The sequence below is a fragment of the Lathamus discolor genome, chromosome 3, assembly GCF_037157495.1.
Source record: "Lathamus discolor isolate bLatDis1 chromosome 3, bLatDis1.hap1, whole genome shotgun sequence".
Lineage (NCBI taxonomy): Eukaryota > Metazoa > Chordata > Aves > Psittaciformes > Psittacidae > Lathamus > Lathamus discolor.
Window position 1 is genome coordinate 28,922,685 of NC_088886.1, and position 18,660 is coordinate 28,941,344.

At 54.5% G+C, this 18,660-nt stretch overlaps 1 protein-coding gene and 1 long non-coding RNA gene across 2 annotated transcripts; both read right to left on the minus strand.

The window, feature by feature from the left end:
- Nucleotides 1–1,913: 1,913 nt before the first annotated feature.
- On the minus strand, nucleotides 1,914–4,649 carry LOC136010892 (uncharacterized). The gene is made up of 2 exons (XR_010611049.1): nucleotides 4,005–4,649; nucleotides 1,914–3,912 (listed from the first exon to the last, which is right to left on the minus strand). It is a non-coding gene; the product is annotated as an uncharacterized LOC136010892 (long non-coding RNA).
- Nucleotides 4,650–10,792: 6,143 nt separating this feature from the next.
- NMUR1 (neuromedin U receptor 1) lies at nucleotides 10,793–14,909 on the minus strand. The gene is made up of 3 exons (XM_065672623.1): nucleotides 14,752–14,909; nucleotides 13,396–14,292; nucleotides 10,793–12,137 (listed from the first exon to the last, which is right to left on the minus strand). Exons 2-3 carry the CDS (start codon nucleotides 14,288–14,290, stop codon nucleotides 11,734–11,736), a joined length of 1,299 nt encoding a protein of 432 aa, XP_065528695.1. The 5' UTR covers nucleotides 14,291–14,292; nucleotides 14,752–14,909; the 3' UTR covers nucleotides 10,793–11,733.
- Nucleotides 14,910–18,660: the final 3,751 nt, after the last annotated feature.

Genomic DNA, 18,660 nt, shown 5'->3' on the forward strand with positions numbered 1-18,660 from the left:
CATGGTTTCTTAGGGAAAAGTCCTCTCCTTCCCATCCTTTACAAGCCATCAGCTCATGTCCCCTTGCACAAAACGGCAGAGGAAGCTTGAAGCAGACTGGAAGTTACACTGCATCTCTCCTGCTCAGTTTTAATTGTAGAGCAAAGAAAGAAGCCTATCGATTCATCCCGCTGGGTAATTAAATGTCTAATGCAATTGCCTATAAAGACATTATGGTTCAGCAGCCCAACACTAATGCATTAATAATCACTTATATCATGGCAAGGAAGGGACACGAGCTGCTCCAGAGGAACATAATAGTTATGTGGGATGGGAGCTCGCAGTGAAAAACGTTAACGCCTGAATTGGTGCTGTAACAACCTGCAGGAGGAAGAGCCTCTCCCAGGGAGCAGGGAAGGACTAGAAGGACCTTGGAGAGAGCAGACAGCTCCTACGCTAGAGAAATCCCTTTGGCCACACAATGGATGGGCAATGGAAATGGGAGTCTGGGCTCTGAGCCTCAGAGCTGCCCAACACAGGTCTGGTCAGCCATGGGATCAGGAAGAAGATAAATCTGAGCAGAACAACCCTTTTATAACAAGCCATGGTGCAGGCATGAGCAGGGTCTGCCCACCTTCTGGGCTCTATATTCTCAATAATTAGCTGGCTGCTTTAGCGTATTTATTATGCAGGTGATGTGGAGCACAGGGCAGAGCCTGCATATTGCCTGGAATTAACTGCATCAAAACATGGCTGAGTGAGCACTGTTCCAAGCTGGAGAGGGTTCTTTTCTCACTGGGAAAGGTGGCGTTGAGCATGGTATGCCCACAGGTACTGTGCACTGCCCAAGGGGTCTCACCCAGTAAAGCTGGAGATTGCTGTGGTGGCTGCATCCCACCTGTGGGGACTTGAGAGCCAGGGTTATGGCAGGAGTCCCTTGTCCAGGCAGGCTGGATAAATCCTGTTTACAGAAGGTGGAGGAAGGAAGGACTTGCAGCAGCGTGGGGAGAGAGGATCCTCCTCAGTTCCATCCTCTACTGAGTTTTTTCCCACCTCCCCGTGAGTGAGGCATCGCCCCTCCAGCCAGGGCAGGCTGTGTTAACCCAGCAGCTCACCTGCAGCCACTTCAAGGGACAGAGCAGACATGGCCTAAAAAGCCACCAGAAGCACAATTTCCATCTAAGCTCTCAAATCTGTGCTCAGCAACCCCCTACCCAAGGATAATGGCAGGCTACGCAGCCCTTCCTGGCCTCCACCACGAAGACCAAAAGCACTTGAAATATTCTCTGAGCAAATACAAGTGCAGATCACGCTGTTAAACCCTTATTTGATTTGTTTCTCTGGTGGCTCTGCACCATTTGCCTTTGTTATTTTCTCTGCCCCGTGCCATAGTCCACTAACGTAGTATCTGCCCAATAAAAGATCCATTAATATAATTTACAAGTAGTTGGCACTTTCTGCCTGGCTTGGGAAATTGGGCTTCCTGGGTACCCTGCTGCTTGGAAAAGGGTTCTTTTATAACTAGCCTGAGCAGGATAAGTAACCTCTCAGCACTGTTTATAGCCTGATTTAACTTTGTGAAGTTGCAGTTCTCCCAAAGAATTCACAGCTTGAAACTGAGCCTCTTTAAGTGTATTTCTTTACAGAGCCTTAAAAAGTGGAAAGAAAGAGAGGGAAGAGGCTTTCCTACAGCCCCCACAGAAAGGAAGAAGGTGCTTCCAGCCCTTTGGAAATGGCTGAAGGGGAAACTGAGTCAGGAAAGGAGGAGTGCCTGGTGCTCCCAGTCTCCCACCTGACCAGAGAAGGCAGCCCTGACTGGGTGAGCTGCCACATCTCATCTAGAAAAGCCTTTCTGGGACCAAGCTTAGCCTAAATACATACCTATGTTGGTATGTATGAGCGTATAACAGCTTTGTTAAGGGTTTGTTGGGATATTAGAAGTGAAATGTGTTTCCTGAGGATGCTGTGAGGGTAACAGAAGTGTGTTTCTAGGTCTCCGCACCCCTTTGCTCTGAAGCTTCAGGATGTGCCCATACAACAATGGGCAGAGGCCAGGGTCTGTGCCATGGAGCTGTGCTTGCTCTGCACCCTGTTTCAGGAGCAAAATGAATCATCAATGGTACGGGTACCAAACACAGCACTCTCTGGGCCATGAGCCTTGTAGCGTCTTGCCCAAATTTGCTATAATTGACTGGCTCTCCTGCATTGCCTCATGCCTTTTGGCTGAGGAGAACCTGAACCCGTCCTGCCGCTGGTGGATGAGCCATAGCTTGGGAGGGGGCGAATCCATTTACAGAAGGAGAGCTTGTTGGGAGAAAGGTCCAGAAGGAAAAGGGGAAATTTCAGGGAAAGCCCAAGTGTCTCTAGCAACAGTGGTTCCAGGTTTCTTTATTTAAATGAGTGTTCCTTGGCCTTCAGTTTTCAAGCAGTTCCGTCACATTGCGGGTGAAGGCTGCCTGTGCACAGAGAGGAGACAGGCGGATTCTGTATGCGACTGGCCCAAGCCCTCCCACACACCAGTGCAATGGCAGCACAGGGGTTAACATAGAGCCTGGTATCACCATCCACCTCCTGCCAAAGCCTTGGCCAAAAACTGCACTGGGACTAATGAAATCCTGCAGATTGGCCAAGCATGGAGGGCTAAGAGCTGCTCCGACTCCTGGCAAAGGCAGCAGAGACAAGCGCATCCCAGGTCCCTGCCCCAGACACCAGCCTTGCTGAAAACTAACTAAAGGCAGACCTTAATGAGTCTAAAAGAGCACTAAGCTGTACTCACACTGTCATTAATGCAGGATTCGTGCAGTGCTGCGTAGCATAAACCTTCACCTCCTAGGTATTAAAAGGTGCATTTAGCACTGAAAGGATTAGGGTTGCAAAAACGCACCAAGCAGGGAGAGTCCCACTTTGCTCACTGATATTCAGTTCTCTCTCTTTCCTCCCACTGCCCCAGATCCAAGGCGGGTTGCACAAAGTGAGGATCTGTTTTTCTACCTTTCTGCCCTTGCTGTCACCTGCGGAAAGGAGATACTCCTGCCAGCGATGAGCAAAGTTGTTGCCACCAGCAGCAATGTGATGGTTCACAGCAAAGTGCCCGTCTTTTTTCTGCAGAGAACCATTATATCCTTTTCTTGGGGGATGAGCCTGTTTTCGCAGGGCTGGCACCAGGCACAGAGCAGCCTCTTGGATGGGGCAAAATCAGACCAGAAGGTCCTGAAGATGCCAGCAAGTGCCCATTGGCCACATCACACCCAAGAGCATCCCAGCTGCCAAAACCAGTTCCCTGGGGTGACCTGTGAATTCACATGTGGCACAGGAGAGGACCTGTCTTCACCAGCAAGGAGGGGACATGGCAGAAGCAAGTACTTTGGCAAGAGCAGGGCTGTGGTGGGACCACATATCCCTGCAGCTTGTACTTGGAAATGCTCCAGCTCCCTCTGTGTGCTAAATTGAAAGGATACCAGATTTGCTTGGCTTGGTCTTTCCTATTGTTTTAAATTGTTCTCCCAATTCCTGGCTTGAGCGCGGTCAGGCTTTGTGACCGAAGTTGTCACTGGGACAGAAAAGCTGGGTGTTGGAGCCTCCTGAATGGTACTGCAGATCCCCAAATGTGTTTCCAGTAGGTTCTGAGGGAAGATCATGAGTGATGCCCAGGGTGTCTCACTGCTGACCCCATCCTCTCACAGTCTACACATGCAGAGTAAAATGGCACAAGCATCAGTCAAAGGTCCTGTTCACCTCTGGCCCTTTTCCATTGCGAGGATATTAAACTTCTGGGGCAGCAAACCAGGTCAGGAGCTGGAAGGAATAGCAAGAGAATGCAGACACCTCTTGGAGGCTGCTGCTCCAAGCAAGGGAGAAGATGTTTGCAGATATGACCCATCAGACCAATCTCAGCTCCAAGGGTGTGTGGTTCCCTTCTGCAACCCATGGCTTCTGGAATAGGATTAAACTCCATTACATCTACCAGTTACATGATCAGCAGAGAGACACAAATCCCATTTAAACATTTCAATTGCCACACTTACCCATCCCAACTGGGTGCAGACAGGTGCTTTTCAGTCCCATTATCACAATTTACTGTGTTTTCTTTCCTTTAGCTTTTTTTCTGCTGTATATCTAATCCAACTATCCACCACACAGTCAGTAAAAATCCCTTTCATCTATCTTCCTTCTTCTGTGGCAGGGGGCTGAAGAAGTCCTCACCCACCCCTCATCTTGTGGGGCTCCCAGCTCACACAGACGATGCTTTTGCATGGCACTTGCTGCTGTTGAGTTTCAGGCTCCTGCCAGATGGACTCACTGCCTGTGAGTGGGATTGCCACAGAAAAATAGAAATGAAACCCAGCTCAAACCATTTGCTTCTCCATCTGGGCAAGGCGGTTGTTTAAATCAGCCCAGGCAGAGAGATCTGGAGTTGAAACCAGGATGAGTTTGTCAACTGAAGAGCTGGAGAGAGATGTGAATCTTCCTTTAACCAGAGCAGAAATCTCTGGAAAACGCTATGAAGAGCAAAGGGCTTTTAAATAGAGGGATCCAGACCATGGTGCAAATATAAGGCAGTGCCTGGAGAAAAGCAGCTTGAGCCTGGCATTGCTAATGGGCTCCTAGGATGACTAAGAGCTGTAGGTGTGGGAGAAAAGAGCAGGACAGGCAGCAGCAATACCTTCCCCTGTTCCTCATTACTGCAACAGCGTGGCTTGATGGGTCTCCTAAATGATAATGACTTTCTTGTCATTAACTTGATTTCCTTCTGGTGACAGCAGCAGCAAATTAATCCCAGCTGTTCTGAGCATGGGATGAGAAATAAAAAGGAATTAAACCAAGCTAAGAGTTGGTGTGTAGGGGAGGGGGGTGTTTTGGGCTGGTGGTAACTGGAGGGCTGCAGTGATGGGATAGTGGAGTCAGGGCTTACACTTCAACCTGTAAGCAGGACACTGAAAAGCACATGCTTGCCACAGTGGGGTCTGGTGGGGAAGGAGACACTCATGTGTCTGCTGAGGCCACTGCTGTGGGAGAGGACACATGGAGACTGATGGGTTGAAGGGTCTGGCTCAGCCAAGAGAGACAGGCAACCTGTAGGGTTATTTTTGGGGGTTAAAGTGGCCTGAAAGCAACTTTGACTAACAAGCCCTGAGGAAAGCAGGATCTTGTCCACCACTTGCTATAAACCAGTAGCTCCTTGGGGATTTCCCCTTCCTGGGAGCATCCCTGGGCTGGGATCTGGCTGGTGGATGAAGGAGGGCAGTGCTGTCGAGCTTCTTTCCGAGCCTGTGCAGGCAGCTGTCAGGCAGCAATGGGTTTCCATCAGCTGCCCCTGTAGAAGTCAGGCACAGGAGCTGAGGAAAAGCAGATTTATTTCCATATCTTTATTTTCTGCTACCTCTGGGTAGCTCCTGTGCCTGCAGGTGCCTGCCCCCCTGCCAGGGCATGGAGAGGGGCTTGCTTGGAGAAGCCACTCAACTCCGCCTCTGCCAAATACCCTCTGGGACCCTGTGTCATCCCATCCCGGCAGCCCCAGGCTGATGCCTGTATGAATACAACTTTTGGCCTGGCTTTTATTCCCAGGGCCAGCTGGGACCATCTTGCGCATGAGCTCTGGGGCAGGAGGGGGTGTCTCATATTTGGTCTCAGCATCATCAGTGTGAGATGGCTGTTAATGTGAGGCAGTCGCTCTACCTGCCCCAGAAAGATAACAAGAAAGATGTGTTTGGCCTCCAGATTTCTCTCAAACAGCTTTCTCCAATGTGCCACATTAAATAGTCCTGAACTGAGAAGACAAGCTTGTCCTGGTTGCTGTGATAAGCACAAAGAGCTATAAAACCCTGTAATTAAAGTCTGCCACTATAATAATGTTGCAGCAGAGACAGCTGGGGTCTAGCCTTGAGCACTGGTCCATGTCTTGAGTCTTTACTTGTTTTCATTGCAAACTCATTCTGGAGGGGGTCAGTGCAGGTACTGCTGGATGCTTTGTGTGCCAGGGAGGGGAAGATGCCATCTGGGCACAGTGGAGTGGAGGAGCAAGGGCTGTTGTTCCCTTCCTGACTTTGTAACACACACCAGGTACTTAGCAGAAGCAAATGCTCTCAAAAGCATGTTTGAAGAGCAGCTGACCTTATGGAAAAGCACCCTATCTGTGGGGAGGCATTTTCCCTCAGAGGACTCCACCACTGCCCTTGGGAACTTGTGCTCATGTTTCACTGGTCCTAAATATGCATAAAACTAGATAAAAGTTGGCTTTTTCCAGTCTGGGCATCCTAGCTTTCCTCTTCATGCTGGAATTTGTTCCACTCCAGTGAGGACAGGAGAGCTGGTGCCCTCTCATCCTCCACATCCCACACAAGAGGACCAGGGCAGACCCATAGGACATGTGTGTTGGGGATGGTAAGCATGGCTTCTGTGGGCAGTGGGGAAGCCCTTTGCAGACTGTTGTCCTCCAGGTCACTCTGAGGATCCTCCACCTGCACTCCCCAAGCCCCAGGGACCTGCTCAGCGATCATGGGGGACCTCTGGGCTGAGCCCTATCCCCCAGCCTCACCAGCAATCACAGCCAGTTGTTAGCAGTCTCTACCTGCCCTGGGAGTTCTTCCATCCATCCAGCTTTAATCCACTTATTGCTGTGCTAATGCTGTACATTACTTTTATTCTTAACCAAAGTGTCCCCATGAACCAAATTAAGCATCACACAGGCTCCTCTGATGTCAATTCTGTCATCTGTAGCAACAACACATCAGGACAGAAGGTATGGGCTAACCAGACACTCTGTCTCTTCTAACCCATTGCAGTGGAGTTTCAACCCTGCCCCAGGTGATGCTTGTGGAAGTGCCCAGTGGCTTCAGTGGGCCACTTTGCCCCTGAAATTGTCCCTGCGTATTGCTGCTAGGCCGTAGGGAAGGGCACTGTGCATCGCACATCTGTCCTTCCAATTACCCTGCCATAAGAATGGTGGGATTTCAGGCAGGGAGGTCCTTAAATAACACACAGACCTGCACTTCTTGGAGATGCCCTTTGCCCCTGTAGCCCCAGTGTGTCCCTTCCCTGAGTACCCTACTATGGGGAGAGGTGGGATACGGGGAGATCATCCCTTCCCTGTCCATGGCCTGGCCCCTCCAGGGATGCTGGGTTTGCTGTGACGTGGAGAAGACCATCCTGAGTGTAGGTGACAGTCACAGTGCACCATGGACAAGTCAGCCCAAGCACTGGAGCCACGGCTGAGGTACTCCATCCAAACCCTTGGGGTGGGCTGTGCTCCCCACACCACCTCTTCCTACCCTCCCTGGCTGCCTGGAAAGCTGGTTCTTATGTGAGCCCTGCCTCTTTGGGAAGACACAGAGGAGCCAGCCAGGAATATGCGCAGCCTTTGGCACTGGGCTAAAACCTGAGCCGGCAGGTTTTATTCTGAGGAGCAGAATAAAATCATAACTGTATTTTTCTTGCTGTCCATTTGTGCTCCTGCCTATCTCTATGCTGCCCATCACCAGTAGGCACTAGGTGTTAGCTTTTCACTGCCACCACTATCCTGGAGTAAGAGGAAGAATAGAAATATGGTTCAAAAAGCAGCCTAAATCAGTGCCGAGCTCAAACCCAGCTCATCCCTTCAGTTTCCTGACATTTACGTTTTCCTGCTTCCCTGCTCCCCTCACAAAGGCTGGGATATTGGTGGGAAAGGCTGCTGTGTAACATCCCTGGCCAGGCAGCCCAAATGCACCCCCCCACCTGGCCCCAGACAGACACCGCTCGCTCCCAGGCACTCAAGGGCTTTGACAAATTTACGCTTTATGAGTTTGCCCCATACCATGGCTGTGCAAAGGACACTGAAAACAACCCTTCCCTTGGCTTACTGAAGAGGGGCAGCAAAAAATCCACTGGCGCTCTCTGGAGCCATCTATCATGACTCCAGATACACAAGGCAATTGCTGTAAAACTTGAGTTTGGCTCCATAAAGGAGGAAAAAAACCCAACATCCCATGCCTGTTGCAAACAACCACAGCACACAAAAAAAAGCGCCTTACAAGGCTGGAGCAGCTTCATAGATGGATTGCTTTTTAATCCTCAAAGCTACAGTGATAAATCTTTTCATTGGAAGCTCCGGAGGTACTGTGTCACTCGGGGCGTTCAGCAGGGTGAAAAACAGCTCCAGGAGCTGCTGGGAGAGGGGAAGTCTTCCGGTAGCAGGGCTGGGGGTGATGGAGGAGAGATGGGTGCTCACTGTGGGGGTGCTGAGTGGGGACAGGGGGCAGGAGGGTTCCCCTGGGTGCCAGGAGCGGATAGTTAGGCAGGAACTGGCTGTTAGGCAGACGCTGCTATAAATCTGGGAGGACAGATGGACAGCTTTTGGGGAACGGCTCTTTGGAAATTAAGTGTTTGGAGAGGAGATGGTGGCGTGGAGCCCGACTCTGTCACGTGCTCCATATTGCAGGGACAGAGAGATGCTTCGTCCAGCTCTGAATTAAGGCCCTGAGCAACTCCCCAGCTCCCAGCTCCGTTATGTCCCTCTGCTCTGTTCCCTCTGGGCTCTCTTGAGTCCTGAAAGGATCATTTAGTTGGTGAGAACGCCCAGGCAGTGTTTTGGGATACCTCTTCCCCCACAGCCACCCTGGAGTGCTGGTTGATCACCCCAGCCAGTTGCACGGGTCGGAGGAGCAGGAACAACTCACCCCATCCGTGCCTTCCGCTGCCTCCCCCTGCAGGGCTTTTTGCTTCTATACCAGCTCCCAGGCAGGAGTAATCCCTCCTGATTGATACCGGGAAGGGGATCAGGGGATCAGGGAGCATCAGGCAGATCTGCACAAGGGTGCAGAGCAGTGGGGAGCATTGGAGCAAACAGGCTCTGTAATGCCCTTCCTGGGGGCTGTAACGACCCTGAGGCAGGCAGGAGCCAGCAGCCGCTGCCTTCCTGGCGAGGCAGAGGTGTCAGACTCTTTCAATGAACCCACTGTCCCTGGGAGATCAGCTCCTTTTTCACTAGGTTTCATGCCCTGGCTGCAGCTGTTACTAAAATTAATTGTGGGATTAAAGGACTTGCTTGGGAGCCTTTGACTGCAGCATCTCTCATGAATTCGGCTGGCATGCGGTACCAGGGGGCTTGGGTTGTCTCCACACGCCATTGCAGAACCCCAGGCAGGGGAGCAGTTTGCCTGCACCCAGGAGGTGCCACCGGCCACGCTGCATCACTGGATGTGGCTTTGGCAAGACTTCGGGGTGCTTTTCAGGGTGATCCCTGGCCCAGCATCACCATCCAACACCCTGGGGTCTCTGCTGCACGCTCCCTCCCAGGGAGGAGGATTTGGGGTAGCCAAGGAGGATAGGGAGTCCCAGATCACAGAATGGCAGTGGGGGACATAAGGCTGAGTAAAGGCAAAGCCAGTGCCTCACCTTTCTGGCTGTTCTGAACTCCATTCCAGTTGTGCTGAGCCCCAGGATCCCCTCCTCCCAAAAAAACACCTGTGGACATACACACTTTTCTTTGGCACTGACCAAACAGCTCGAGCTGCAGCAGCTACAGCTGTATCCTCCCTCACACAGCCCAGATACTCATGAGCAGGGGGATGCATCCTTTCAACTCGCAGCATGAGGGACCCCGAAGCTCCACGCAGGTGGCTGTAACTACATAATAGAATGCTATCGACCTCCCATTAAAAAGCCATTCCCTGGAGATTTGCAGTCAGGGAAGTGTCTGGGTGAAGTGAGATGGGGCAATAATGGCCACCAAGGAGGCATCAGTCAAGTCCAACCATGCAGCAGTGATGAGAGGCTGTGCACGACTGTCCCCTGCCAGGACCATCAATGCTGGGAGCTGGAGAGGGAAGGAAATAGATGGATTCAGTGCCCTTGGCCACGCTGACATCCTCCAGAGAGAGGCTGTGAGCAGCATGCAGGACCCTGAAGGGCAGAGCTACTGCAGCCCCACACCCACCCTCACCCAGTGGCACCCAGCAGGACCCCACAAGAGCTGAGGTACGGCTTTGCCCATGGCAGACCCTGTTGTGGGGATGGGGAGTGGGGGAGCTAGCCAAACTGCCCCCGAGCCAGCGGCTGGGTCGATGGGGGTAGGAGGGAGTTTGCAAGCCCCAGATCCTGCCTGTTCTTGGCCACTGGCCTGGCTGTGCCCTGTGTGATGTGCTTTGGAGGGGCTGGAAGCAGAGCAGCAGCTGCCAGCGCTCTGCCCAGAGCTGGTTCCCCCAGTATTTCTGCTCAGGTCCCTGGGCAAGTCCCACTGGCACATCCGTGCTGCCCAGAGGCACAGCCATGGGATGTCAAGCCTGGGGCAGCTTCCCCAGCTGGCTGGAACTGGAGCTGGGGAAGTCGTGCAAGGCAAGATCTCAAGCTGTTTGGACAGCCCCTCAGGCGGCATTTCAGAGACTCAATATTTGATCCTGTGGGAGGACCTTGCATACGCTGGGAAGCCAGTGACATCGATTTCAGACAGTAAATCAATGGGTCCTTCCAGCCTGGGAGAGCGTGACCAGCCAGCCTGCACTCCCTGGCATTTTTGTGACATTTTCCGAGCCGCATGTCTGGGGACAGAGTGATAGCCACTGCTTCAGAGGCAGCCCCCACTCTGCAATGCCCCACTCCCAGCTCAGCCTGAGCATCCTGGAGATGGGGAAGGGTGCATTGATCTCACTCACACCTTCCCTGCCATGTCCCAAGCCCACCCAGCCTTGTAGACACACTGTGACAGCAGAGCCCACAGGCAGAGCCAGTGAGAAAGCCCTGTAACATGGCCTGCCCATCGTGCCCCAGAAGGATGGCTCAGGTTCAGTCCTGTTCTGGGAGCAAAGCTGGGTCCTGAGGGACACAACCAGGGCACAAATCAGGCCAACAGCTTTTATTAATTCTCAACGAGGCCTGTGCAGGCAGGGATGGAGAAGGGCTCCCTGCATTCCCTAGGGGTGCAGAGGGCCATGGCGGGCTGAGGAAGAGGAGAGGGGCACCCACCAGATGCAGGTCAGATAGGAGAGCACAGGGTGTATACATGGGGCAGGGGGACAGGCATGGAGATGTGCCTGGGCACTGCAGGCAGCCTGGGGCTCCTCTTGTCCAGTGTTTTCCCCTGCAGGCTCCAGCTCTGGAGGGAGCAACTGTGCTCCTTCTCTCACTCTCTGGGGCTGCAGATGAGAGGCCAGAGGAAGGCTGGGCACAGGGAGCTGTACTGGCACGCTGCAGCCAGAGACAGGTTGGCACCACTGAAGTGCAAGAAAATCAGGGGCACATCAGTGCCAGAGGATCCTGAGGAGGCCTGGGGAGAGAAGGTACCCACAGACCATTTTTAACCCACTTCTTCCCATGCAAACCTCTCCCACCTCCATGAGTCAGCCTGAGCACAAGTGCCTCTTGGGGGTCCTATCCAGCATGGTGTCCCAAAACAGCCTGGGGTGCCTGACACCCTCAACACCTGCATCCATGGGTTCACCTCACTGGGCTGAGAGGGATGGGATGTTTTGGGGATTGCTGGCATATCCCTGCTGTAGAAGGAAGTCATTCCCACACCACCAGTGATGCCCTGGCTTTAACCAGCCCCGGTGCTGAAAGCAGCGGTTGCAACTAATCCAGGGCACAGCATAGCCACCACTGCCATGTCCTGAAGCAGCACTGCCGAGAAAACCAGGTTTCACATACCAGGATGATGGGACAGGGAGGTGGGGACCCCTGCATGGCTCCTACCCCACTCCCCACCAACAGATGGGTGCCACAGTCAGACGGATGCTGGTGCAGAGGAAAGCTGGCCATAGCTCCCCTACATCCTTACACTCTTCAGCAGAGGGACGTTGCATGGGTGGCAGGCTGGCCTCTCTCCACCTCCTCCAGCTCATACTCCTCAGCATCGGTGAGGGGCAGCCCGTTGGTGCTGGGCATGGGCTCACATTCAGTGCTGCGGGTGGTGGCATGGGTGATGCTGGGAGAGTATTTCCGTGACCACAGCGCACGGTGGCCGGGGTGACACATCACCTCCTTGAACATCTCCCGGAAGCGGGTGGACATCAGGTTGTAGAGGATGGGGTTGGCAGCTGAGCTCAGGTAGAAGAAGACACCAGAGATGATGTGGACGTACTGGAACATATGGAGCATATGGCTGGTCCAGGTGGAGATGAAGCTCCAGACAAGGCGGTCGGTGTGGAAGGGGGCCCAGCAGATCCCGAACACCACCACGAGCACAACTGTGGGGAACCAAGGAGCCAGTGTTACTGGAAGAGTGGAGTTCTCCCCACAGGGATCTCGAGTCCCTGGCAAGCACTGCCCCGTTTCAGCTTTGGCCAAAGCGTACAAAGAACACCCAAAAAAGCATAGGAGAAAGGAATGGGGAGAGGGGAAGGGCTCCTTCAGTGTCTTTTTGACTTGCTGTGGAGGGGCTGGGGCTCTGAACAGGATCTCCTCTCTATCTCCTGCCAGGGCTGCTCCAGGCACTGCTGTGCCATAGGTCTCTGCTTCCTGTCGCAGGTGGCTGGCCCTGCCATAGTCCTGGGGACATGCAGCACAGCTCAGGGATGCCCATGTGGGCATTCAGTCTCCAGGAACCCTGCCACCTTCACTGGCAAACTCCGAGGAGCAAGAGCTATTTGTGCCCTTCCCTTGTGCTCTGGTTTTGGTTTGTTTTAATAACCCAGCTTTCCCAATGGAGAGGAATGGGTGATGTAGGGTGGTGCCTGGTTCCCCTGTCCTGCCATACCCATGCCACACAGCACCTCCATGCCACAGTGGGGCCAGGTCCTCCTTTGTCCCCCTCCCAGACGTGGTGCTGGGGGAAGTGGAGTCACCACTTGTCTGAGGTACAGCAGAGAAGCAGCCCTGGCCCTGCCGATGGACTGGGTCAGGCAACCTGCCATTGGCTGTGCTGTCATGGGGCTGGGAGCATGCAGAGGTCAGCGTGCCAGGGAGAGACAGCTACCCACGAGCAGCAGCTCCCAGTGCTGGGAAGAGGGCCAGAGGCTGCGGGGATGGCGCTGGGGAGGGGAGCAATAGTGCAGAGCAGTGGGATGGAGGGATGCCCCAGTCCAGCGGTGGGTCTGTGCATCATGGCCCTGGGATATTGCTGCAGGGCTGGGTAGGAGTCGTGCTCCTCTGGGAAATATCACCACCACCATCAGCATGCAAGGTCTGGGCTGGGGGACAGGGAGCAGGTTCCCCCATCACAACCCACCTCTTTTCTCACTCAGCATTGTCCTTAAGGAAGGGAGGTCTTATGGCTGGGAGGTAGCTGGCATGAGTAATCCTCACCACTGAACTGGAGCCAACAGATCTGCCTTTGCCCCAACACCCCACAAGTGAGCCCTGCAGCCTTCCTCTGGGATGACCCAGCCTCAGTGCTCTGGACTGGCCATGCCTCGGTTTCCCCTCAGCATCCTCCCAACACAGCTTTGGGAGATACCCCCTGGCTCTTCCCATCCCCAGAATTGGATTCCCCAGTGTCAGACTCACACAGCATCTTCGTGACCTGCCTCCTCTTGACTTTCTTCTGTCCCTGGGTGTTGTGGCAGTCATGGCTGCCACCAGACTTGGCTCCCAAGGCCTCCAGCATCTTTTCTTTCTTGAGCTGCAGGCCAATGAGCAGGTAGAGGATGCTGATGGTTCCCATGGGCAGGAAGAAGAAGACGATGGTGGTAATCTGGATGATGAGGTTGTAGGTCAAGCGCGGCTTCACCAGGGTGCAGATCTCCGAATCAGGCACTCGCCCCCGTCCTGGCACATAGAGAGGCTGCAACCCATGGAGGCTGGTGTTGGGGATGGAGCAGATGACAGACAAGACCCAGATGGTGATGATGACCCTCTTGGCATGGTTCCTGGTCACCACGTACTTGGCCTTGAGCGGATGCACCACGGCGATGTAGCGCTCCACACTCAGGGCCGTGACATTGAGGATGGAGGCGAAGCAGACGGCCTCGAAGAGCAGTGTCTTGAAATAGCAGCCACTGGCACCCAGCAGGAAGGGGTAGTTGCTCCACATGTCGTACAGTTCCAGCGGCATCCCCAGCAGCAGCACCAGCAGGTCAGACATGGCCAGGCTGAAGAGGTAGTAGTTGGTGGGCGTCCTCATGAACCGGTGCCGGAGGATGACAATGCAGGTGAGCGTGTTGCCCAGAGCCCCCACCACGAAGATCAGCAGGTAGATGATACACACTGGGACAAAGAAGCTGGACCGTCGAGGTCCCAGGTACTTGTCCCGCAGCTGCTCCTCTGTCAGATTGGCATCCTTGGGGTCAAACAAGGTCTCTGGGTGAGTCCTGTTGCAGAGATCAGGGCTGACAGGCTCCATGGGAAAGTCTTGCTGGGACAGGGAAAACTCGGGGCCAGAGCAGTTGATGTAGGGATTCATTGCTGAAGAGAGACAGGGAGGTCTGCGGGACGCTTTCCCAACCCCTCTGCTGCCCCAGCTCCCTCTGCCGGTCTCCCCACTGGTGTCAGGATGATGCTGATCACCACAGCTCTGCACCCTCACTCCCATCCTGTCCCAGCCTCAGCCCTTTCTTTGGAAAACAACCCAAAATCTCCCTGCAACCTGCCTCCAGGGTTCCCAAGCACTCCTTGTCCCATTTCTCATGCACAAGTAACACTGGCAGCTCCCCAGCCCACCTTGGCCCCTTTCCCCTGTTGCTGGAGGTACATCAGCAGGGCTGTCCTCTCTCCCCGCTCCTGAAGCAAAGCACAACACAGCCCCAAAGCCAACCCCAAAAGTCAATCCCAGCTCCAACTCTACCAGCTGCGCGGAGGGGCTGACAGTGCAACCATAAAACTGCAAGAAGGAAAAACTGATTTTCCAACCCAAGAAGGACTTACGGCTCGTTGGGAAGCTCTAGATGAAGGCTCAGGTCCCACCACCCGTGCGCCGGATGAGGTGGGGCTGGGGAGGGAGCGTGGGAGGGGATGGAGACTTCACTGCCTTAAGAGGCAGGCTAATGAAATCCTGCCGCTGCTCTCCCCTCAGAGCTCAGCCGCTTGCCCTTACCCACCTTCTGCCTCCCGTCGTCAGTCAGCCGACAGGCTGGCAGGGAAGCCACAGGGGTGCTGGGGACTTCCTCTTCCACCACTGGGCAAGCAAAGCCTGGTGCTGAGACCCTATCCCTGCGGGGGGCTAACTCGTCGCTTGCAAAGCAGCACTGGCAAGAAGATGCTCTTCAGAAAGAGGGAGGAAATAACATTAATGTAATAAACTCCATTGACTCTAAGAGAGTCCCGGGGGACGGTGATGCAGCCATCTCAAGCCCCACCAGCAGCCTCTGCAACACAGGTATTTGCCGTTTGTGTGGCCTCCGTGGTGAGTAATGCATGGATCAGCCCCACTGCCAGGAATCGTGGCCTGCACTGTGCCCAGTTGTCCAGATTCATCCAGGGGAGATGCAGATGTGCAGCCCTGGGTCACCCCAATCAGTCCCCTGTGAAACAGGTGGCTCCAGCCAGCTTCTGTCACACTTTCATGCAAGTAAGTTGCTCCACTCACATTGCTACCCCTTGCTCTGCACTGGGGTCTGCTCCCTCCCTGTGCCCACTGTTTGTCTGCTCTCCTCACTCCTGCCCATCCCCTGTGCTGGCACCCCATCCTGCTGATACTCCTTGGTCACAGGGCAATACTCCTGCTCTGTAGCAGCATGCAGACCGATGCATGCATGCCCGAACAGATGCGTGCACACACACATGCACACAAATCCATGCACACACATACATACGCACACACACATGCACGCACAAACTCACGCGTGCCTGCGCCCCACGACGAGCGGCAGGGCTGCGTGTCCCCTCTCCACTCGCAGCTCCTCTCTCCTCCAACACGTGCTTTACCGGTCCGAGCGCAGCCTGGAGCCGACGGCGCTCCCCCGAGCCCGCACCCCGCTGGCCCCCCCGCTCCGCCCCGCCTGCCGAGCAGACGGGCTGGCTGCTGCGGTGCGGGGGCTCCCCGGCTCCGCCGAGACCGGGCGCTGTAGCCCGCCCCGGCCCCTCAGAGGTGGGGAAGGGCGGCGGGTGGGGGTCAGGGAAAGGGGGTGACACCGGGAAGGCTGCTGCGCACCGCTCAGAGCGGCTGCAGAGGGCATTGCCGCCCCGCGGCACGGGCAGCACCGCGGGCACAGGTACCCGCAGCCGTCCCTTCATCCCCTCCGAGGGTGGCAGAGCTCAGGGGGACCCTGTGCTCCCCCAGGTATGACATCTTGAAGGGCTCTGGCATCCCGAGGACCCTCTTCCATTCGGGCTGTCCCAGCTCCGTCCTCGGAGGTTTTTGGTTGAGCCGGGCAGGATGGAGCTGGAAGAGCCTCCGTTGGGGCTGCATTTGGGCATGTGGGACAGGGATCTTAGAGAAAAAGTCCTGTGCTCCCTGCTCCCACCCGGGCTGAGCCCCAGCACAATTCACTGCTCCACTAAGCCCAGCATTGCACTGCCAAGAGCTGCCTGGATTTGACGGCCTTCAGCTGCCCCTGAGGTCCTGCACACCCAGATCCTCCTCCTGATGCCGGGCCACACAGCAGATGGGAGCAGCACTGCTCATCACTCCCCTCCCTTCCACAGCCCGAGGGGGAAACTGAGGCACCAAGTTCCCACCAGTGCCCTCCTTCCCAGGAAACTGGGTGCCTGCTGGAGTATCCCTGCCTCACTGCTGTTGCAGAAAGAAGCAAATAGAGCCTGCTTGTAAGCAGAGATGGTTGGCAACACATGTCTGGGTGCAAATGTCCCCAGGGCCACCGGGCACAGCCCAAGCAGGGCACCCACCACAGCTCCTGCTTGGGAGTCACCCATGTCAACAGCACATACTGCTCCAGAGCACCCTTGGGCTGCAGGGCTCCAGTTGCATGCTGAGGGAGATGCAGCACCCCATTTCCCCACTGGCTCATGAAACAGAACCAAATGAGAGCAACAAGGGAAGGGGACTGGCAGATGGGGGACAGTGTGCCTTGAAGCAGCCCAAAGAGGTGATGTACACAGTGGGAACTGATCCCTCAAAGCCCTGGAGATATTTTTCCTACCCATTTTGATAAGACACAGAGATCCTGAAAGCCTTGAGAGTACCTGGCCTGGCTTCTGCTCACCCTACTTAAAACCAACAAGCTGGAAATAGAATCTGAAACTGGGAGGCAGAAGAGGTGCTGCGTGCTGCTATGGGAGTGACAAAGGTAATGAAACCTCATCTGTTCTGGGGACTGACACAAGCTAAAACACAGGGACAGAACACAGGGACAGCAGCTGGGCGATGCTGGCAGGGGCTCAGGAGGGCTGAGGGGTGGGCAACAGTGCCAGGGAGCCAGCACATTGCAGGCCACAGCCCCCAGGTTGCAGAGCCAGAAACAGTAGCTGATGGGCAGGGATTTCTGTCCCTGTCTCCGAATTGTGCACAGGTGGCTTTTTCCACAGGGGATGCCCAAAGCAGGGGCATCCATGCTAGTGCAGAGGCAGTACTGTAGTGCTAGAGGTTGTACTGTACTGCTGTACTGCTGAGGCAGCAGGAGCCTGAGCAAAAGCTCACTTGAGGGACTGCATCAGGGGATTAAGCATTCCTGGAAACCTCTCCATTGCCATCCTTTCTCTTCCATCTCTCATCTGCCTCCCCTTGCTTTCTGGCCACCCTGGTCTGCCAGGGATGTCTCTGTCCTACCTGCCAGTTTTTTCTGCTTTGCTGGGACACCAGAACCACTGGTCTGGGGGTCCTTCTCCCTTTGCCTCCCCTTTTTCTTCACCATTCACATCAGCCTGCTGGAGTGTCCCACATAACTTGGGCCTCAATCACTGTTCCCACACTACCTGCTGTCATAACTCTTTGGGAAGAGTGGATAGCTCTCAGAGACTGCACATTACATTTTTCCCTCAGCATCTGTTTCTTGCTACAGCCCCTTCCCGCAAGGCTCTGCAGGCCTGATAGTGCTTCAGTGCTATCTCGTTTCCAATTTTCTAACAAACCAAGTAACCAGGAGGTGGCAACCCCTCTTCTACTACTGCTCCTCCACTGTTTAGAGGGTGAACTGCACATGAGAGCATGATCCGTTAGCCTATTCCCCTTACCAGGTACTTTATTACATTAACCCTGCCCAGGGTGGCAGCAGGGTTCTCTGAGCTGGAAACTTTAGCAGTAGGTAGGCAAGCCAGGGGCACACACAAGGCTCCCTGCACAACTCCAGCCTGAAGGATGTCTCCAATCTTCCACTCCCTGCAGTGCAGCCATCCCTCCCAGCATGTCAGCCGTTGAAGAGGTCCCTGCCATGCGGGTCCCTCCGCATGTGGGTTAAGGCTGGAACACAGCGGCTGAGCGAGGCTGGCTCTGCAGCATTGCCAGCAGAATTAAGAAGCCAAAAGAAAAAAAACCACCACAACAGAGGCTTTGAAGCTTGAGAGCTGCAGCCCTAATAGCCAACTGCATCCACTCCCAGCTCTTTTCAAGGGCACATCACTCACGGTAATTGCAGGGCAGACCAGCACAGCCTTTTACAGAGATGTCTGTGCCCCAGCTCCTCATTCCTTCCCCTGCTTTGCCGTTTTAATTAACACCCTCTGGTCCTGAGCACAACAAACCACCAAGCCACAGAGTGATACTGCATCTGAGAGGGGAAACTGAGGCACAGCCATTTGTTCTCTCCATATCTTACAGCAAAGAGCCCCCAGAGTGCATCCCTCTCTGTCACTGAAGCAAACGTGAGCAGCCCCTTCACAGGGTATTGCAGATCTTCCCAGCTACCTTCAGCTGGGAAGTAGCTTCTGTCCCTGTTGGGA